Source organism: Tilletiaria anomala (assembly GCF_000711695.1).
Source record: "Tilletiaria anomala UBC 951 chromosome Unknown K437scaffold_2, whole genome shotgun sequence".
Classification (NCBI taxonomy): Eukaryota; Fungi; Basidiomycota; class Exobasidiomycetes; order Georgefischeriales; family Tilletiariaceae; genus Tilletiaria; species Tilletiaria anomala.
In genome coordinates, this window is record NW_013547020.1 from 105,864 (window position 1) to 126,352 (window position 20,489).

Here is a 20,489-nt window from a genome sequence, read left to right on the forward strand (position 1 = left end):
AAGAGTTTACCAAATCAGCTAATGAGACCGTTGTCGCCTGTTGCCCAACGCCCAAGAGCAGACACCGGGGAAGAAGGCCAATGCCGTGCACACGCAGGCTGAAAATCACGCAGCAGGGCAAACTCGGAACGGTACCACGACTTCAGCGCCGCTGTGGCCTCGCCGGGGGGGGGGGGGGACGACCAGCCTCCCGTCCGGGACATTTGCAACATGTTCACGTGGCAATGTGGGTATCCGTCGGCAACTCTTCAGCATGGGAGGTGGTCAGCAGCGAACAGCGGGGAGCGATACTACCTTTTTGACGTCCCTTCGTGTCGTTCTGTTCGACGTTGCACCGGTCAGGCGGGCTTGGGCAGCCGAAAGGAGCCCGCTGACCTGTGCTGATCCAGGATGCGGGTGAACGGAAGACGGATTCATCTCTCGCTTCTCACCCATGCACCGTGCTTCTGTTCTGCTTCGTCTCTCGCCAGCCTCAGCAAGCTTTTTGATGCCAGCCTCAGTTGACCATTGACACTTGACGCTGATCATATTCCCCAAAGAGCACTACCACCACGAGATGATGTCTACATCGCTCAAGTCTCTTGCAACCCTCGCCTTCGCAGCAGGCCTCGGCCTGAGCACCGACGCCCCGGCCATCAAGAAGCGCTGCACGCGGCCTACGAAGGCCAAACTGGGCAAGTCGTTCGACTGTGCACTTATCTTTTTCTTTGAGAAAGAGGTGTGCCTGGCGGCCTAGACCTGCTTGCGCCATGGAGCATACCAACACCCGAGGCGGTGACTGCTCTTTGGGAGAATTGACTCACTCTCTCGTCCCCTCTTGTTCCCCTCGTCCAGGATCGCTCGAGAGTGACGGCGGACCCAAACTTTCACGGCGACGAAAAAGAAGGGCATTTGCCCACTGCAAGTATCTCGTGCTGGCGCACCCGTCGCAGCCCAAGTACATCAGTTACGTCTCGGGTAGCACGGCGGTGCGTGATGAACGACTCCAGTGTCAACTTTACGCGCGTGTTGTTCGCTGATGAGCTCGAGGCGGCCGCATCAGCTGTGGCGCCTACGCCGAGGCCCTCGACAGCGGCTGCGACACGGCGGCGCGTGTGGGAGCGTACGTGTGCAAGCACAAGCAGTTAATCAGCTTCACGAGCATCTCAGGCAACCAGACGCGCTGTTTGCCCTACATCAAGTCCGTCTCAGCGCTCGCGGACGAAATCGCGAATGAGCAGGTGCCGCAATTCGCCTTCTTCGCGCCCGACCTGCTCAACGACAGTCACAACACCAACACGTACGCCGGCAAGTGGCTTGGCGGCTTCTACAGCAAGTACGAGCGCTTCTTCACCGGCACTAACACCGTGTTCCACCTCGTTTTCGACGAGACTGGGTCGTACACCACCGCCAACAGCGTCTATAGCGTCATGTTTGGTGGCACCGTTGACAGCTCCAAGGTCAGCACGACGGACGCCAGCCAGCACATACACGCATTACTCGATGCTCAAGACCGTCGAGCAGAACTGCGGGCGCAGCTCGCTTCAGAGCGCCAACGCCAACGCCGTGCCCTTCGCAGGTACCACGCGCCACACCCAGCTGTGCGGCTGAAATCTCGAAAAACGCGGGCAAAACAGTGTTTAGACGTATCTCCTTCAATGTTCTGAAATAAAATCCCTTTACAAATACAGGTGTGCATAAAGTACAAGCCCGGCCAAGTTAGCCAATTCTACCGCATGCTACAATGCTACTTTGAGGAATCACCGTCTGCACAGCAGCAGACACCCAAAACAAATACACTCCAAGTGAAACGTGATCACCGTGATTCTGACGGTCGGAAAGCACCTCACACACGAGCTGAAGCATGCATGTGACCGCTGAGGGAAGTCATACTGTCGCTCGACAGACGCGTGCGCTTCTCCGGGTGGGTACCAGCAGCGGCAGGGGCGCCGCCGTCGTTGAGCATGAACGGCTTGGCGAGGTAGCCGTCGCGCGGGCTGTCGCCGCCGTCGTGCGATGAGAGGCTACCAGTTCGCGAGCGCCGCGTTGCGGACAGTGCGGGCGTAGGCGGTGAGCGACTGCCGTGCCTGTTGTGCGCATCCAAGGCATTGCTGGCGCTGGCACCGTTACCGTTGCTGTACCCATTGCAGATGGGCGACAGGCGGAGCGACGTGGTGTTGTGCGACGCGCTGGACGCAGGCGAGAGCCGGAGGGCAGGCAGAGGTGGGAGGAAGAGGCCAGCGGAGGAGTTCGAGGCCGCCACAGCCGCAGAGTTTGCCGCGTGGGGATTGCGGTGCAGACGGAACGGGCTGGTTGCTGCCCCCGTCGCGTACGAAGCGACGAGAGTCTGGCGCGCGTCGAGGCCGAGTCCACGCGCAAGGTCATACAGCTGCGCGTCGGTAAGGGCGCCGTAGCGCTGGCGGCACTCGGCAAAGAAGTGCTCGAGCTGCTCGTCGGCGGCGCGCATCGGCGCCGCCGAGGGTGACCACGCGGCGGCCAGGGCGGGGGGGAAGGCGAAGATACTCGTCGCGCGGCCGGTGGGGCCCATGGCGTCGAGAATGAAGGCAATGTTGGTTTGCGCAGCGGTGAGGCCGCTCGACTCACCCGCGACGCGCAGGCTGAGGATCAGGTTGCTCGTCTCGGCGAACAAGTGCATTAGGGTCCAGCTGGCTAAGATGGGGTCGACGGTGCGCGACTGGGCGAACGCGTCGTGCAGGTCGCGCCGCGTGCGGCGGAGGAGCGCCTCATTGAACAGGAGCCAGGTAGGCAATTGCTCAGCCCACGCGGCGAGCGCGCTGTGGCCGCTCTCCGACGCGCTGTCGCGGCGGCGGTGCGTGTCGCTTGGCGTGGAAGGGGCAGCCGCGGGAGAGCGTGCAATGTCCATCGCCTTGCGGAAGACGTCGACGGAGGCGTATAGGTGTAGGAGAGCGAGCGTGGCTTCGTCGTCAGACTCTTGGTGCTGCTGGAACAGCGCAAAGAAGCGCTCACTCGCGCCGGCCTCGACCGCGGGGGGCTGGCGCGTGAAGACGGCGGCGAGGACGTCAAGGAGGTGCGCGATGAGGACAAGACGGCGCAGCATCGAGCCTCTGCGTGGGGGCCGTGGCGCGTTCGTGCTGCCGGAAGCTGGCGAAGCGGCCAGGGGCGAGGACGAGACGCGGTCCATGCCGTGGAGCGCCAGGAGCCGGCTAGCGGACGCGGCACTGAGGGCTGCGCGCTGGTGGCGGCCGCTGAGCAGGTCGCAAGCGGCGAGCAGGCAGTGTGCGTGTACAGCGTCCATGCTGACAGCGGCGCCTTCATCATGCGCGTCATGCTCACTGCCAAGCCACAAGAGGTGGCGTACTCGCCAGGCATAGGCGTCCGACTCGGCGGCCGCCGCGCCTGTGTCGAGGTAGCGCGCGCCGAGGGCATAGATGGAGAGGAGTAGCAGCTCAGATACGTTTCCCGTCTGGAGGTCGCGGAGGAAGACAACCTCTTCGAGCGCTTGGTTCAGGGGAAAGGCGTATGTGAAAAAGTTGCTGATGAGCTGCATGCTGTGTTCCTTGCTCGGCTCGAGCGGGGCTGGCACAGATGCCGTGGTGCGGCCGCCGAGTACGGGACTCAAGCCTTCCTGCGAGCGGCTCGACGAGAGTTTGGACGAGGAGGCCACGATGCGTGAGCGTGCGTGAGCTGGCACTGGGGATGGTGCTGGTACTGTAGCGACGTTGCTGCCTTGTGCTTGTGCTGACGGGTTCATCAACGAGCGTGAATGCACGGAACGAGCTGTTGGCGTCGGCGGAACAATGTTGCCAGATGCGTCGCTGCAATGTACCATGATCAACAAGGGATATGCAACGTTCGTTCCATGTCAGCGGCAGCGCTCCTGCAAGCTTTCGACCGGCGGACTGCGACCGGGGCGACTCACGAGTAGCAGCATGTGCGGCCGCTAAAGTCGCAGTTGGAGCATGGCAGGCCGCCGTCACAGCGGCGCTTGGCCTTGTGGCATGCGACGCACGCTTTTTGGAGGCGCTTGCGCTTCTTGCCCGTGGCCGAGTAGGCCAGCGTCGACGACTCGTTGGCGGGCGTTGCTGCTGCTGATGTTGACGGAGCCGACGCTGACCCTGTGGTCGCTTGTGCGAATGCAGCTGCGTACCGGTGGTTGTGTGGGAATAGCGGAGGCTGACGGTGGGGTATGGTGCTACCCGGGCCTGACATATCAGACATGCCCCCTTGGCTCATGCCCATCGACGGGAGGGGCGGCGAGTAGTACGGTGTGCTGCCCGACACGTGCGGGGGCATACCGCGGTGCATCGCATAGGACGAGGAGGAGGCATGTGTGAAGTGGACGGGAGTGTGGTGTGGGTGTGGGTGTGGGTGGCTGCCTGCTGCATCGAGCGAGCCAAAGGAGGGGACCTCGCTGCCTGCGGGGAGCTGTGAGGTGCGGCCGTTCATCTTGGGGTGGAGGCGCTGAGCAAGACGTGTCTGGCAAGAGCATTCAACGACCACCTGGTGAGCGTGAATGGGGATGCTCTCAGGTGGGAAGGATGGCAAAGGGAAAAGACAGGTGGGCCATCAAGCAAGCAAGCGAAGAAGAACGCGGGAGAATATGTATGTATTGATGATATATATATAATCCTTAGTACCAAGCAAGCTCTCTCTCCCCGGTCAGATGGTGGCAGAGCACTCTCAACAAGCCATCTCGCAATCCGTGTGCCTAACCCCCAAGAACTCTTGGCATGCGTGCCACTGGTGTCGCCATCGCCTCCTCTGCTGCAGTGCCCCTAGATACAAGCACGCACCATCGCACTCACCGCCGGCCAGCACAATGCCAAGCCGCCGGGATGCCTGCTGCTGCCTCCGCTGTCTGCGGGCACTACATGGCACGAGCCAGGGTGCCCGCCGCAATGACACATACTCCGCCCTCTGTGTGCGGCCCAGTGCCTCTTCACTAGCGACGTGCCCAGCTTCTGCCGTTCAGCAGCCCGTGGCCACTGCTATCCCCATAAGTGCTCCAGTGCCCAGTGTCCGTGAGGACGTCTCGTCGGTCTTTCTGTGGCCCCCGGTCAGTAGTAGCGTCACCAGTTGCTCCCTTCCCACCGACAAGACAGCGCTCTTGGCAGTTGGCTGCGGGGATTCCACGTCGAACCCGCCGCCGCTTTGGGGGAATCGTACCGGTTTCCACCGAAAGACCGTGTTTCCTCCACGACCGCAGGGCCGCCGGCCCGCCAAGCCAGGCACTTACTTCTGTACCTGGGCAGGCACAACGTCAGTCTTTCCTTCCGCCGCCCCAACCATATCCATACCCAGGCTTGCACATCAGCACCAGCGCTTCAGCACGCGCTAACTGGCAAAGTGGAGAAGGCATGTAGCACGCAGTAGACTCGCCTTCTCACCAGTGCAGTCCCAGCCAGTGCCAGAGACCACCCCCACGGGGTACTCTCTGGTCCCGCATGCTGGTCCAAACCAAAAGTCGCATCTTCACTCACTACATTCGACTCTCCACGATGCTTGCAGACAAAAAAGCGACAAGCTCGCATGTGCGGTAAACATTCCCCTTAAACTGCGGACTTTCGCCCGCGACGCATCACCCCGCCCGACCCCCCCTCCTGTGCCCCTCCCGCCGCGCAGACGAAACGGGGCGTATCGCGTGAAGAATAGTCTTGATCCAAATCAGAGTACAGTACAAACAAACATGCCAACACCTCGGGGTCGATCGTGGTCTCCTGCCGCTAGTAGCCCGCACTGTTGCGTCCGGTATCACGGCCGCGCCCTGCGCGATTGCACCGCCAGACGAGCGGCATCCAGCACGGCAGTGTCAAGCGGCGGCAGCTGCGGCTGCGCTTGAGCCAGACCCGCGGATGACGCAGGTGATGGTGAGGCCGACGCCGATTGCAATGACGGAGAGTGCCGCGACGGAGATGGCGAGCGACGGGTAGCGACGACGGCCTTGCCCTGCTGCTGCTTGTTGGTCGTCATGCCCGGTGTGCAGGCCACAACGACTGCCGCTGCTGCTTGCGCGCTGCTCACACCGAGGGAAGTGGGATCCGAGGTGCTGCTGGAAAGGTACGACGCGTTGTGGCCCCCTGTGGCCAAAGGGGCAGCGGACATCACAGAACCCTCGCTGACGCTGCGCTGCCCTGCGCCCCCAGAAAATTCGCGATGTGCCTCGTCGGCCAGGGTGATCCAAAGATCTGGTGAGCTGTATACGCTACCGTTGGCCCCCGCCGCCGCCGCCGCCGCTGCTGCACCATATGCCGCCTGCCAGGTGGCGCCCCCACGACCTGCGCTGCGCGACGGATCGCTCGCGCGCATCCGCTGCCGCGCGTCCGCATCAAAATCGGCGTGGATCGGCTCGCTGAGGTTTCGCCGATGGTCAATGTCCGCACCGGCAGAAGAGCCGAACGCGTCGCCGCTCAAGCCGGCTTGCTGCCACAGATTGCCACCGGAAGGTCCAGAAGTCCCATTGGATCCACCGCCGCTGCCAGAAGCGCTGCCGAGCCATGCGTGCTCGCTTTCGACAGGCGACACAGCACGGCGCTGGCCTTTGGTGCCGGACCCGTTGCCTCCGAGCCATGCGCCCGACTCCACACTGTCACTCACTCTGCGTAGGCTCAAGCCAGGCCCTTGGCGCTTGCCTTGAGAGCCAAACTCTTCCGGCACATTGTGCTGTTGTCCTTCGCTGTAGCCTCGCCCCGTGACCCTCTGTCCTACCACCTCTGGTGAGGTACTTTTGTCCGAGCCCGATCCATCAGACCAGCGCTGCTTTTGCTGCTGTTGTTGTTGTCGCTGTGACGCGTCCAGACTTGTTGCAGCTGCAGCCGCTGCGTAAGTCGCAGGAGGCGAGTCAGAAACGCCGTTGATGCCATGATCTGCATAAGACGAAGTTCCGTGCCCCCCCTGGAGCACCTGCGCGTCCACGACTTGACCCGGGGTGAAGCTCGACTGCGAGGAATGGAAAGCGCTCTGCAGATTGTACTGCGATGCGATAAACGAGTTGTGCTGCGGGCCCTGCTGTTGCAGCGCCATCTCGCTGTTGATCTGCCGATGCTGCTTGCCATAACCAGCAGCGGCGATTGGCATCTCGGCCGTGTTGCGTCCAGGCGGTGCACGATTCGGTTTGACCAGCCCGCTCTTCTTGCTCTTGGCCGGCTTGTGGTTCACGTGTTGCTCAGCTTCCTCTGTGCGCTCGATCTCCACGGGAGGAGTTGTCCCTGGTGCGTTGCCAGCGCCTTGGACCAACTCGCCCGTGGGCGCTCCATACGCGGTCGAACTGCGGTTGATGATGGACAGGTACCAGAACATGAGGTTCGAGATAAGCACCTGCTCGTAGAGCGGCCGCCGCGGGTTCGCGAGCTTGATATGACTGAGCCTGTAGACGGCTCGCTCAACGTGGATCGGATAGCGGTAATGGTTGTTGATCAGACGCGCACCCCCGGCAACGTTCCTGTCCAAAAGGCTCCCAGCAGTGATCTGGTTGTTGTTCCATCGCTGCTGATGCAACTGCTGCATGGGCTCCTCCGAGCCCTTCTTCTTGCCAAAGAGGGAGCCAAGGAAGCCGGATGATCCCTCGTCATCCGCCCTCATCTTTTCCTTGTCCTCCTTCTTCTTGAGCTTGGCCGCCTTTTTTGAATCTTCATCATCGTCCTTCGACAAGCCAAACCAGGACGCAAAGCCGCTTTTCTTCTCCTTCTCCTTGCTCTTCGACGGAGGCGGGAGCTTCTGTTGCTGCTGCCGGTATTGTTGCTGCTGCGCGGGCACGATGGGGCCCTGCTGAGACGCAAGCGCTGGAGAAGTGGCGATCTTCGGCGCGACAGGTGCGATGCCACCGGTCAGCGAAAAGGAAGTGTGAGGATGCGGTTGGAGCGGCTGTTCAGGAGAAGGAGGGAGAGGAGACTTTGATTGCGCAGGTGGAGGTGGAAGCGGAGCAGGCCGTGTTTTCTCGAAGGCAGCTTGCGGTGGCACGTGCTGTACGTGCACCGGGAAGATCCGATTCGGAGCCAGTGCCATGTCATGCTCGACAGCGGGTGCGGGTGCAGGAACGGGCGCAAGTGGGGGGGTCTCTTTGACCGGAGATCCAGGTGGCGACTCTGTAATGATGTCTGTAAGCATGCGCGACCTGGAGTCGCCCTTGAGGGTCCCTTGAGGGTCGGCGGGCATGTCGAAGTAGTCACTAGGTTGGGAGGTTGCGCCAGTCCGTCCCTGTGTAGGAGTGAGTGGTGCACTGTGCTGCTCGGTTCGCACGCTGGCATCGGAGGTTGGGGTTGGGATCGAAGCAGAGACCGACTCAGTGAGAGAAGTGACGCTCGTTCGTTGCGACGCATCGGACAGGTACGAGTCTCTTGAATACGCATCGACAATCGACTCGGTCGCCTCGTCGGAAAGCGGCCTGCCAGGCTTCTGCAGCCCTTCTTCCTCTCCTGACGCAGCAGATTGCCCGCTTTGCGTCCGTTGCATGTCATCTTCTTCGAGCACGGACGAGTCGCCTCGGGGCATCGCTGCGAGGTCTACTGCACTCGCCGTGGTGTCTTCCGATATGACGCTCCCCGATGCGGCTCCCGTCCTCCTGCGCGAAGGTCGCCTCTGCCCTTCCCCAAATGACGTCTTCCGGATCTTCGTCCGCGCAGCCCTTCGAAGAATCTGTCCGGGCCGCGGAAGGATGATCGGCGAATCGGCATCTTCCACTTCGGCGGGCATGTCATCGACACGGTCGAGGGCTATGGGGCATGAGATAACATATTTCAGCTATGCATGGGGGAAGAGCCTGGTAGCTTAATCATGTACGTACCAGAAGCGTTTGAGCCCATGCTGATTGTTCGATGGAGGGCACTTCGGAGGGCACTGGGATCTTGCGCCTTGCTTGCTTCTTCGGCCAGCTGTTCCAGCTTCTGCAGATCCTCTAGCGTCAGCATCGGCCCTTCAAAGTCTCGCTTGCTGGAACTCCGCGCAAGCGGCGACTTCGGTGCGCTAGACTTGGCGGACTTGTCATCATCGTTGGTGTCCGTGTCAATCTCAGGACGATACTGCCGTCGAAGCGTACTAGCCCTTCTGCTCAGCGAGGTCGAGCGGCTGATGAGATCTGCTCGTAAGGATCCGCTCCCGCTGATGCTGTTGGATGGCCTCCGGATGATGCCTTGCAATGCCGGATGTACATCGTCACCACTGACACTCGCAGGTCCGGCTGACCCTTGACCGTCCGGCCCATCTTGCCCCGATTTTTCTGCTTCTCTTACGGCACGCGAAGCATGCTCGTGCAGGAACTTGCGAAAGTCGCTGGGGGAGACTTCTGGGTGCATTGAAGCTGGCACCCAGAACAGATGGGATGGATCCAGCTGCTCGTTGTTTGCTCCGCCACTCTGCATGACCGGGGAGACTTGGGGTCTGCGCGAAGCAGACGAAGGCGAACCTTCCTCGTCGCCGCCATCGGCATTTGAGGAGGATCCGAGACCCCTCCGCCGCGCCGTGAATCTCTGCCTGCCTTCGTTGCCCCTCCCACCGGGTCCTCGCGCGACCGGCCCATTGTCGCTGAGCCCTACGCCTTCTCTAGCCAAGCTTCCAGTACTGCTCTGAGCTGTCTTAACAGCGCTGAGCGAGCGATCGACTATACCACCTGTATTGCCCGATATGGGCAAGGATGACGATCCACTCAGCACCGCTGCCAAATCGGGCAGGTCCGGATCCAGGATGTGCCGATTGACCGATTCACGCCTATGCGCCTTCAGTGCTTCCACTTCGCGTGCAAACTCGCTGTCTGTGATGTTCTGCATTTCCGTAGTCCCCTCTGTGATATCAGTCTATCCGGGAGTTGCAGAGCACCTTTCATGCGCGTGATGAGGGCAACTCTGCAGGTTGCCAGAGTAGCGCAAAGTCTTGGTGTCGAGCCAGTCGACAACGCATTCAGCAACGCATCAAGTGTCGTCTCAGTCAGGTCGTTCTACCGTCCGTCCAGTGAGCAAATGCTGACGCGATGAATGGGGTCTGGAGAGAGAGAAAGCGCAAGTCACAAGACACTATGTCAGAACAACGGAGAGATTAAAGGTGGTGTTGACGGAGCCGTTGTGGCTCACCTCTTTGCAAGCTTCGATTGCGTTGCCCGTCCTTCTCAACGGCAATCGTGCCAGCCTAATGTGGATGGCGTGGATGCGTGTGGAGAGAGCCAGTGGTCGCTTTCGCAGGATTCGACGAGTCCCATGCACTGAATCGGCTTGGCGTTTAGGGCCAGGACGGGGTGGCAGCGTCCAGCCAGGACGCGCAAGCAGCTTTTGGCCGGATGAGTCTCGCTTGCTCTGTGTGGTGAATCGTCGAAGGGAGGTGCAGGGATGGTCGAGATGCGTCAGAATGACCTTTGGACGGCTGCGTTACACTTTGAGGTAAGTCGAGCGACCTCGCACGTCTGGCAGAGCGGTAGCGCGGCAATTCTGCGGCGTAACACCAAGACACGGGCCCACACCCAAGCTGACCCACAAGCCCTTTTCCTTTACCACCTGCGGGCAAGCCTGCTACTCAACGGCGAGAGATGAGCTGCTGCGGACTCTAAGGACCGCTCCGCTTCTACTCTCGCGCAGGATCGATGCGGTCTTTAGGCCTCAGCATCCGCCGAAGAGCCATGCAGAGATGTGCGTCCACGAGATGGCAGGGGGAATGCTTTGCCCTTTTCCTTATTGGAGTGGCAGTCAGGCAGACACCAGCAGCGAGAGGCGATCCGCAAGGGTGCCACTGCACCAGTCTTGCGCTATCATATCCGAGCACCCAGCCGAGTCTTGGCTCTGGCTTAGTGCCGTACTTCATTCTTTTTTGACTGAGGAGACTCTTCTCTTGTCGGCACTGCCGCCGCTCCAGTCCCAGCGCGCCAGAAGGGCCAGGTCGTAGGCATCGCAGTCCATAGGCCAGCGCAGGTCGCAAAGGGGCCTAGTGCCGCGTTCGATACATACAGAACAGCCCTTTCCCTATGGCGAGGAGGACCTGCGAGGACTTCAGGGAACGGCCATTGACACCAGTCACAGTCAGCACCGCAGATTCGCATGCGAGCATACCACACGACGGCACTAGGCATATCTTTTCAGACTTGCAACAAGCGCTTTCATTTCGGAGCAGCTCGACAGAGCTTCTGACCAGCAACCAAGCGTCAGCAATGATGATGCGATGAGCGTGTGGGATATCGACTGCACCCAAGAAGCGAAATTGTGATGCGCGTGACGGGGTTACGGAGAGAGGTGTACAACAGGTGATGACTCCTGGGACAGACGGTTGACGTTTCTACATGGTGCGAGATGGGGCATCGCAGAATTGATGCTGCATGAAGAAGTTAGATCGCTGGAAGTAATGCGAGAGGTGTAAGAAGGGCCTTCCCAATATGCCATTGGCTAGGCTCGGCTAATGTGTTGTAAAGCTAAGCAGGATGAATGATGGTCGATGAGAAGTGAAGACCAATCCTCAACAAAGATTTGTCGGGGGGCCAGAAGATCGCCCGGAAGCTTTAGGGAGATGCATTTGTCCGCTCGACACGTTGGCGAGTAGTCCTGCCTTGAAGCAGTGGGTGCTCGGGTTGAGGCTCCCCATTGACGGTGACGAACGCCCCTTGCGGTCCGCTGCGGTAGATCGTCTCGGTTCCCTGCAGAGACGACGAAAAAAATATCAGCGTCCAGCGTGAACACTCAGAGACCTGGGTATACGTAAAATAATGCACTCACATCAGGAGCAATCTCGCGCGTGACCGTCTCGATCTGCCCATTCCTGTTCGACTGGTATATGCTGCGACTGTTGCTCTGCACACTCTGTGGGTTTGGGATAAACCCACCAGATTGATTTTTGCTGAAGCTGGAAAAAGATCTCATGCTGCTTTGCGAGCTCTGCTGTCCATCGCCGGTACCAAACATGCTCATCGGTTGCAGCATGCCTCCTGCGCTGGGGTCATTGAACATCGATCGACCAAACAGTCCGCCCAACATCGGCTGCGCGCAGCCGAATGCAAATGGGTCAGAGGGACCAAACGCGCTTTCGCCAAACTGGTGACCCTTCATGGACCTGTTAAGCCCAAACCCCATGTCCGCCATCACCTGGTGGTTGGCGAAGAATGGGTCGCGTTGGCCGAACGGTGAAGCCATTTCACCGTGGCCCACCCCGAAATTACGTCCGAAGAGGTCTTCAAACATTTGAAAGGGATCCGAGAAGTCAAAGCCAAAGCCGCCGCTGGGCCGGTTCCTGCTGCTGAATGAACACTGTCCGAAAGCATTGTGGGTATTTGTAGACGATGGTTGAGCTGCAAATCTGGAGTGGGATCCCGCTGTATCGTATTCCCGTCTCTTGCTAGGATCTGAAAGCACTTCGTATGCCCTGAAGAGAAATTGAGACACCATTGGGAGAGATTGACCTGCGATCAGTACTTTGTCTATTCATGTGACACAGGCGCAAGCACCACGCGCCTCGCATACCAGCCAGCTCACTCTGCCACTAGCTTAAACTGCGCAGTGCACTCCTCCTTGCGCTCTGGCAGTGCTCTATCAGGATGTGTCTTGAGCGCCTATTATGATCAAGCAACACGGAATGGAATATGATCAAAATAGACTTTCGCTTTCGAAAAGGTGGCTGCTCATCCCATGTCCGGAACACAGCGCGCATGACACGTACCTGCCGCCTATAGGCTGTGCGGATGTCCTCCTGGTTGGCGTCGCGCGCGACACCAAGCACTTCATACAAGTCAATGTCCGCCGGCATACTTCGCGCTGCTTTTGATCATACAGACCTGAGTGCGAGGAGAATTGCCATACGTTGTCGTTGTGGGGAGACCGTAGGACAAACTGACTGCAACAAGTACAATCTTTCGCTTTTGAGGTCACTGGATGAGATCGAGATGTGAGATTCGAGCTTGTCGAACGGAATCTTGACGTAATAGGGGCGGAAGTCGGAACACGTTATCCTTCAGGGAATTTTCAATTTACCTCCCGGAATTTTCCAGGTGCGGGGAAAGATTGCCGGGCCGGCTCCATCCGATATCTGTTCGAAGTTCACGTTGCGAAGAACCCTCTCGTATTGAGAACTGTCAGCTGTTCGACTTCAACGACTTGAACAGGTTACAGCCCAACAAGGATGCAGACATCTTCCCTGACGCAATGCATATTGTGCATACGGCAGATCTCGCTGGACACCTCTCATGCGCAATTCTAATGGCGCACAGCCTCAGGTTTAGCAGGGAACGTCTGTAAGAGTGGGGGCGAGGGAAACTAGCAATACAAGAAGTTTATCACATCTTGAGTCCATCTATGAAATGCGTAAAGAGTAGCCCTACGCGGGTCATTCTGCTGCTTGCATCTACTTGTCACCCGTGGCACGAAGCCCATCACTGTACCGCGCTGGAAGAGAGGAGCCTTAGACAAGCGCTTTCTTGGCTGTTGTCCAGGTAGCGGCAGCAGCAGCCATGATGCCGCTTGAGATTAGCATCGCCCGTGGGCCTGCTGTGCTCTTGAAAATGACACCACTGATGGACCCAGCAGCAACAGCACCGTATATGTCGTGCTTCCCTCGTGCTGCATCAATCGAAGCATCGATGATATTGTAGATCAAAGCTGTGGGATATCGCAATGGGTGTCAATTCACCTGAAGTAATATTTTTATCGACTGTGCGTCCGCCCAGCTGCTACGCACCAATCACGCCTGCACTGTTGCCAAAGAAACTCCCCCTCCGTGTGATGCTATTGAGCACGGCATTGAGCCTGAGCCTTGTGGTTGGGTTGTTCACACCCAGCGGCCGCGTCAGACCCTCCCGTGCTCCTAGCATGCCTCCAATCGCCAGCCCCGAGAGGTAGGTGGTACCTGTGCCGTAACACAGATCGTCGCTCCAGCCTCTGGAAGGGAGTGCTGTCCGTGCACCCTCCATGGTGGATGGTTGCTCGTCGACGATGTCAAGGTATTCAATGTCATCCTTGCCTAGCCCCGCCATCGGATGAAGCTTGGCTAGATCGAGCTGCAAAGCGGGATTGGAAAAGATATCCGATGTGCTTGGAGCGGGTGTGCTCGTATATGCCGCATTTCCAGACGATGAGCTTGCATATTGTGAGTCGTTTGTGAAAGAATGCGAAGATAGGTATGAGGCCGGATCATGCGCAGCCGGCGCAGCCCCGTTGAAAGCTGTATCCGGAGCAGAATGTGCAGCAGCATTGCTGCCTCCGGCGTTGTTGCTGCTCCCGCTGCTTGAGAATGGCCACATATTAGTTCGTAGGGATCAATCGGGTTGAAAATGTAACCAAATATGGATGCCTTGAGAGGTGGACGTCGATGGGTTGCACGTCAACGATCAACCAGAAGAAAAGGATGGTTTTGAAATCATGACGACCGGACGGCGGAATGCGAAAGTGCGAAGCCAACAAAAAAACGGACAGAAGAGTCCTAAAAAAATGACAAAGAATCGGCGGAACGCGATAGAGGATGTCACAGATTCTGGAAATGAACTAGGAACCGCTGCACAGCGGCGCAGTGCATAATGGAACTGAGACACGACGCGACGGCGCACGTTTTACCGCTTCAGCAGGAATAGGCCAACTCCCAACGAGACGAGCACAACCATGATCCCAATCGTCGCCCCGGGTTCGTCCTGCTCTCGCAGATATACAAAAGACATGTCGTGTCACCTGATGCTGTTTGAATCGATGCTATGTAGTACACAGAGAGACTGAGTCGCTGATTTCACTCTTTTGTACCACTCTGCGCGATGCGTCCTCGCCTGCCCATCGAAGAGGTCCTCGGGCCCGGTGAATGGTGCGGTATGTTTGCCATCGGCTCCCTATGGCCGCAGAGGATGATGATAGACATTTGCAATATGCAGATTCTGTGCTCTGTGAGCCAGAGGGTACTCGCAGACGATTCCCCTTGGTCGAATGCAAGTTCTGTACGCATAATACGCCATTCGCGTAGGCTGCCCCGTCCACGACGACACAATCGACTAGCCGACGCGACGCCACCTTCTCCAAAAGGAAAGGGAGGCTGCAGAGCAGGAGGCACATGAAGCCTGTATAGTTACTCATGAATGGTTTACCTGCTGGTAAAGAAGGCTGGCCTTGATAAATAGTCGCGTTAAGTCGCGTGGCAATTCGCTTGCAGCGCGACCGCCAGGATAAGATGAACTGGGTGTACGCCTCCGCAAGGAGCATGATCGAGGTGCTGGGCGAAAAAGTCCAATGCAGACGGCTGCTTCGAAACGATCGAAGAAGAGTACGATCCCGTCAAGAGAACCTTTCGTGCTTTTCTTGCGAAGCAGACGCAAGGTGGAGTAGACTTCGAGTACGCCAGCAGCAGTAATGTCTGTCTATTCTACTTGGCACAAGTTAGGCTGCACACAGGTCGCGCATACCGTACACAGAGCTTTTACTGTTTCATGCGACCTGGAATACGAGCATCAGCGGCCCTGGAGTGAAAGTCGCATGGGACAGAGGGATGGAATTCGCTCTGGCAGCATTTGAACGTTGTTAGGATACGCGCCCTCACACGTCCATGCGGGAACTTTCCAGGAGGAAAACCTTCGACAAATTCCGCGCCAGACCGAGCCGCACAACTTCCAGTCTCTTAAGTGCGGCAGCGACGTTGACCTGCTGCGACTTTCGACTTCCTTTGCTTTGATGCATCCTCTCCAGCATGCCCAGGTAATGCTCAGCCTCGGACGGATGTGTCCTTGCTCCGGTCGTCACTTGCTCGTAGTACCGAATGAGCTCCATGATGCCATCTTCCTCGAAGAGGTGCAGATCAGCTGCAGGCGCACATGGTGGATCACGATGTCAGTTCAAGGACAAGACGGAATCGCCCAGGGCGGCCCACTCACATTCGAGCAATGGTACAGCATCAAGCAGGAGGATTGCCCAAAAGCGCTCGGGAGCTTGCGCATTGAGAAGAGTGCTCACCAGCACTGCAGTGGCTTCGTGCAGCCGCTCCTCGGAATAGAGAACATGAAAGTCCCTATACTTTCCAAGGAATGCAAGCCGTTCCGAGTAGAGACTACGGTCGTTACCAAATGGAACGTCCCCTTCCACACCAGTCGTTGGTAATCGTGAGGTCGACTTGAGCAGCGAGGGCGGAAACGAGTTGACGAGAGCGATAAACTCTGTTGCGCCGTGGTCAACGTATGCATCGAGCACCGCGTCCGCTATCCTTCTGACTTGTGTCGCGTCACCTGCGCGTACGCAGTAGGATACCGCGGTCCCGTACTCTCGCTGCTCCGCAAGCTTCTCGGCCACACTCTGTGAGATGGCATATTCGACCTATGTCAGCCGAATCTTCCTACGCCACCATCAGAACCCGCGGAGACGCACCTTGCAGATAGCCCGTGCTTCAGCCTCCATTTGGTGGTCAACGCATGCTCGCAGCAGCTCTTCAACACGCCGGAAGCGCTGTAAGACCTTGTCCTCCTCCTTGGCCTTCCCTTTGCCCTTTTGTAAAGCATCACCGCTGTCCATTTCGTCGCCTTCGGCATCTAGCATTTCCTTATCTGCCGAGCTTTCTGCTGGCTCTGCTTCTACATCAAGCAGTAGAGGCACGTCCAGTACCACTCTGCGCATCCTTCCCCGGCCTTCTGGCCCGATACTCGCCAAGTAGTCGATGGCCATGCGCCAAAGACCCTGGTCTTCCAGTAGCACGCTGGCATATTCCCGAACACAGTCCTTGCGAAGCTTGGTTGGTTTCGAGCTGCGTGGGGGGCGATGCGAGGCGGAAGAGTCAGCGGCTGCCTCTTCACGCTCATTGTTGCACTTACGGATCATCATCATCTTCGAGCACGGCTGCTCGCCCGAGCAGATCTGTGAGATGCAGTGCCAGCCATGGATCGTAGTCATGACACGAGATGCACGCCTGAATGAGAGGTAGATGCGCGTTCAGCTGCAGCCTTGGCATGAATTCCTTAAATCCTATTACTGACCCGCAACACGTCACCTTTGGTAAAGGAAGTGAGAACCTTGTCGAGGGCGAGTGTCATGTCGGCAGGGAAACGATCGAGAATGATGGACATGACATCTGGCACGTCATCTCTCTTCATACTCGGATGCACGAGCAGACCCCAGGACCCTAGCGCTTCCTTCCAGTCTGCAGAGGCCTCGAAGACACGCTCCTTCACGCCGGCCATCAGCTCGAGCAGGCACATGAACTGCGCCTCCACCTCGATCCTGCGGTCCTCGTTGTCGGGAGAATGCCCCAGCTCCTCCTCCATCTCGTCCATCTCTGCCTCAAGCCCAGAAAGAAGATGCCGGACCTGCGCCTGCCATTGCTTGCGGTCTTGGATGAAGCTGTACTCGTGCGAGTAAGAAGTCGAGCGCGGAAATTGCTGCAGCAGCTTGATGGTCTTATCCGCAACCCGCCCTACCACGCTTGCAGGATGAGACTTGAGACTGGCAAGTACCGACGCTGCCGAAGCGTTGAAGCCTCGCAGCACGCACTGATAGATGTAGTCCCAGTAGCGCGGGTGATCGTACGGCGTTGCGGCAGATGCGATATCCTGGCCCTCTTCGGTTGTCGGCGCAATGTCATAGGCGTTGAGCCAATGCAAGATCTCTTCGCCGACGACACCAGCGCCTGCGCCATCGAGGGGCAGGTAGAGCGTTTCTGCGAGGTGAAAGGCAGCGTGAATGTCCGACACGAGCTGGACCTCGGCTTCATCGGGCTTCTCATACGCCAGCAGTTTGTCTCTGTAGCTGACGAGGGTATTGCGGTATAGGCTCGAGAACCGATGGTACTCTGTGATCGCTTGCGTCTGAAGTAGGCTCGAGGAGCCTCCGCCCATAATGGAGGCCTTCTGCTGACCAGACTGCAAAGCCTCTCTTTTGCGACCCTGCTCGATCCGAACCAAGCCGTCAAAGACCCCGGACGTCTCAACTAGCAGAGTGATCTTGTCTGCCGACCCCCAATCGCCGACGAACATGCCTTTGCCGGACGGCCCAACCGAGGGAGCCGCCATGTTGTCAGATGCATTCCCCGCGAGTGTGATGGGCATGACGGATAGAGTGTCCGTGGTGGCGATGGGTCTGCGGCTTGTCCCTACTTGTTGTACGAGCACGACTTGTTATAGGGTACCACGGAACAAGTCTATACATCATGGCACTGCTGGAAGGTGCGTCCTATCACCTATGCAGCAAAAAAGAGAGGGAGTGATCGACACGCCGACTGTGCCGCCGTGTGGAGAGTGGGAGATGTATCGCGTGTGCTCAGCTTTCAGCTTTGAACAGATAGGTGCACTACGACTTCTCTGTGAACTTCTACAAACACACAAGCTTCAGCGCCTGGAGTCAAGCGGGAACGGCCTCGAGACTGAGATGAGAAAGAAAGGAACGAGCAATATGTGAAAGCCGATGGCCCATAAAAGGGGATGAGGAAATAACATTACAAGCCCGCAAAGCCCACAGGAGCCTTTGCACCCTTTCTGCGAATCACGAGCAACTTTTTCGCCTGCAAGCCATAGATTGCACGCGCAGCCAGCGTCTCTCCTCCACTCATCAACTCGCTCTCGGGCGCCTGTGCCCTGCCCTCGAGCATCATGGCCCTGCACTTCTCCCTGCCGCCGTCGTTGTGGCCATCGCCGTCGACGGCGTCCCACCAGCTGCTGGTGAGGATCCTGAGGTCCTCGAATTCGAGCTGGTGCGGCTCGGGCGTGCGCAGCAGCGAGACGAGCACGTGCGCTGCGGCCATGTTCGTCGGCGTCGGCGGTCCGGCATTCGGCAGGCTTCCCGCTGCACCGCTCGCTGCTGAGGAATTGGTCGCGCCAGATGTGCCTGTATGGGCGCTGCTCGCGACGCTCGTGTCACCTCCAGATCCTGCGACGGTTGTAAGCACTGCCGTTGCGCCCCCACCCGCGGCTGCACTGCTCAAGCTAGCAGGTGAGCGAGCACCGATAAGCACCTCGAGCATCTTGAGCGTCTCGGAAAAGTCGGCGCCCTCGCGCTCCGGCGCGACAAAGCGCACGACATCGCCAAAGACGCTCCAGATCTTCTCCGTCACACGCTCCAGCTCGTCCGTCGCTTCCGGAATGTTGTCTTCATCCTCGTCAGAGTCGAGGTCTCCCAGCATGTCGTTGTCTACCCCCTTTGCCTTGTCCTCTGAAGCGTGTGGCTCGAGCTCGGACCCCACGTCATTGCTCGTTGTGGGCGCCTCATGACGGATTGTGACGTCGTCATCTTTCTCTTCTGGCGCGCTATCTCCCGCAGGTCCAGCATCCGTGGCGGCAGCAGCAGCAGCCGCGTCAGACTTTCGACCACCAGCCTTGCCTTTGGCGCTAGCAGCACGTGTCGAACGAGCGAACGGTACGCTGGTGTCGCCGATGAATTCTTGCGAACCATCACCGGCGATACTGGCGGCCAAATCGTCAGCTGACTCGCCAAAGCTCATCATTGTAGTGTCCTCCTGCTCTTGCGCGGCGCTCTTGACCTTTGACTTGGTCATCAGTCGCTTCTGCTGCGATTTCAAATACCGAGTTGGACAAAATATCAATGAGAGGAGTAAATATGTAGTGGATGCAAGACGATACTCACCTTTTCGAGAAGCTCGCTTTTCATCTCCTCGAGTGCAAAGACCTCCATCTCCTCCTGCTGCAACTCGGCCTTCATCGCCTTGACTTTGGCCAGAAGTGCATGTGTCGGCAAATTCCTGTTCTGCATCTCCTTTTCTTTCTGATTTCGTGCCTCCTCGACCCTCTTCGCGTGCACCTCGGGTCCGAGGCGAATGGCTTCTTCCATCGCGGCGCTGCGGTCCTCAAAGCGCTTGCGCGCCTTCTCCACGTCCCCTGCTTTGCGCAAGAGCTCCTTGATGTGCTTTCGCGTGCGCGTGAACTTGTCGCCGCCTGAGCCGGATGCGAGGCGCTGCGCGGTGAGGAGTAAGGTGTGTGCGTCCCAGACGAGCAGGCCGGCCGACTCGAGATCCTTGGATGACGGCTTTAGTGGCGTCGGCGGGACAGCTTGGCGCAGCGCTGGAGCGCGCATGACGGAGAGCTGTCCGTCAAGCGTTCCCGCAGCGCCTGCAACGTTGGAGGATGTTCCTGTGCCGTGTGCATCGCTGACGGTGCGTCTGCCGCCCGTGCTCCTCCCGCCAGCTCCGCCATCGTCCGCTGAGGTCGCTTCGGACGATGATGCTGCTGGCGGGTACCAGAAGAGGCTTGCTTCGAGATGGTTGGCATCGCGTATGAAGTCGAGGATGTCGTTGTTGCCCGGATTCAGCACGGCCTTTGTAAACGGAAAATGCTCGCGGCCGAGTGTGGGAAGCGAAGTCGACTGCAGCGGCGCGAAAGAAGGGCCAGAAGTGGAGGACGCGGCGAAGCGCCGGCCGTGTGCGGTGCGCGCGTGCAAGTCGTGGATGGAGGTTAACGCGGTATTCAGCGCTGCAAGGTGGGTCTCCATCTTGCTTCGCTCGGATCTGACTGCGTGGTAGCGGGGGAGGGCACGCTGCCGAGGGTCACCACTAATACGTGAAAGGTGATGCGATGTGTTGGAGGAGGCTGCGAGCAACAAGAAACACAATAGCAGCGAGACGACGCGACCAACACACGCGTCGTTGCGCGCGCTGATAACGGGACTCCC

General features: G+C 58.6%; 7 protein-coding genes across 7 annotated transcripts; 1 reads left to right on the plus strand and 6 right to left on the minus strand.

The window, feature by feature from the left end:
- Window positions 1-164: 164 nt before the first annotated feature.
- On the plus strand, window positions 165-1,590 carry K437DRAFT_271594 (uncharacterized protein; the record flags this gene model as incomplete). Its single annotated transcript, XM_013390747.1, has 4 exons — window positions 165-718; window positions 835-1,102; window positions 1,192-1,439; window positions 1,504-1,590. The coding sequence occupies exons 1-4, from the start codon at window positions 557-559 to the stop codon at window positions 1,588-1,590; spliced, it is 765 nt and encodes a 254-aa protein (XP_013246201.1). The 5' UTR covers window positions 165-556.
- A 41-nt stretch (window positions 1,591-1,631) lies between these two features.
- Window positions 1,632-4,530, minus strand: K437DRAFT_253056 (uncharacterized protein). Its single transcript, XM_013390748.1, has 2 exons — window positions 3,881-4,530; window positions 1,632-3,776 (listed from the first exon to the last, which is right to left on the minus strand). Exons 1-2 carry the CDS (start codon window positions 4,405-4,407, stop codon window positions 1,826-1,828), a joined length of 2,478 nt encoding a protein of 825 aa, XP_013246202.1. The 5' UTR covers window positions 4,408-4,530; the 3' UTR covers window positions 1,632-1,825.
- A 1,083-nt stretch (window positions 4,531-5,613) lies between these two features.
- Window positions 5,614-9,819, minus strand: K437DRAFT_69197 (uncharacterized protein). Its single transcript, XM_013390749.1, has 2 exons — window positions 8,741-9,819; window positions 5,614-8,669 (listed from the first exon to the last, which is right to left on the minus strand). Exons 1-2 carry the CDS (start codon window positions 9,717-9,719, stop codon window positions 5,713-5,715), a joined length of 3,936 nt encoding a protein of 1,311 aa, XP_013246203.1. The 5' UTR covers window positions 9,720-9,819; the 3' UTR covers window positions 5,614-5,712.
- Window positions 9,820-11,428: 1,609 nt separating this feature from the next.
- Window positions 11,429-12,666, minus strand: K437DRAFT_260591 (DnaJ-domain-containing protein; the record flags this gene model as incomplete). The annotated part of the gene is made up of 4 exons (XM_013390750.1): window positions 11,429-11,563; window positions 11,643-12,285; window positions 12,396-12,472; window positions 12,580-12,666. The coding sequence occupies 4 exons, from the start codon at window positions 12,664-12,666 to the stop codon at window positions 11,429-11,431; spliced, it is 942 nt and encodes a 313-aa protein (XP_013246204.1).
- Window positions 12,667-13,140: 474 nt separating this feature from the next.
- Window positions 13,141-14,249, minus strand: K437DRAFT_253059 (putative MAS6-mitochondrial inner membrane import translocase subunit). The gene is made up of 2 exons (XM_013390751.1): window positions 13,594-14,249; window positions 13,141-13,514 (listed from the first exon to the last, which is right to left on the minus strand). The coding sequence occupies exons 1-2, from the start codon at window positions 14,153-14,155 to the stop codon at window positions 13,318-13,320; spliced, it is 759 nt and encodes a 252-aa protein (XP_013246205.1). The 5' UTR covers window positions 14,156-14,249; the 3' UTR covers window positions 13,141-13,317.
- A 1,176-nt stretch (window positions 14,250-15,425) lies between these two features.
- Window positions 15,426-17,917, minus strand: K437DRAFT_265737 (uncharacterized protein; the record flags this gene model as incomplete). The annotated part of the gene is made up of 5 exons (XM_013390752.1): window positions 15,426-15,688; window positions 15,761-16,175; window positions 16,248-16,620; window positions 16,688-16,782; window positions 16,850-17,917. The coding sequence occupies 5 exons, from the start codon at window positions 17,915-17,917 to the stop codon at window positions 15,426-15,428; spliced, it is 2,214 nt and encodes a 737-aa protein (XP_013246206.1).
- Window positions 17,918-18,267: 350 nt separating this feature from the next.
- Window positions 18,268-20,367, minus strand: K437DRAFT_253061 (uncharacterized protein). Its single transcript, XM_013390753.1, has 2 exons — window positions 19,449-20,367; window positions 18,268-19,371 (listed from the first exon to the last, which is right to left on the minus strand). The coding sequence occupies exons 1-2, from the start codon at window positions 20,307-20,309 to the stop codon at window positions 18,304-18,306; spliced, it is 1,929 nt and encodes a 642-aa protein (XP_013246207.1). The 5' UTR covers window positions 20,310-20,367; the 3' UTR covers window positions 18,268-18,303.
- Between the last annotated feature and the right edge of the window lie 122 nt (window positions 20,368-20,489).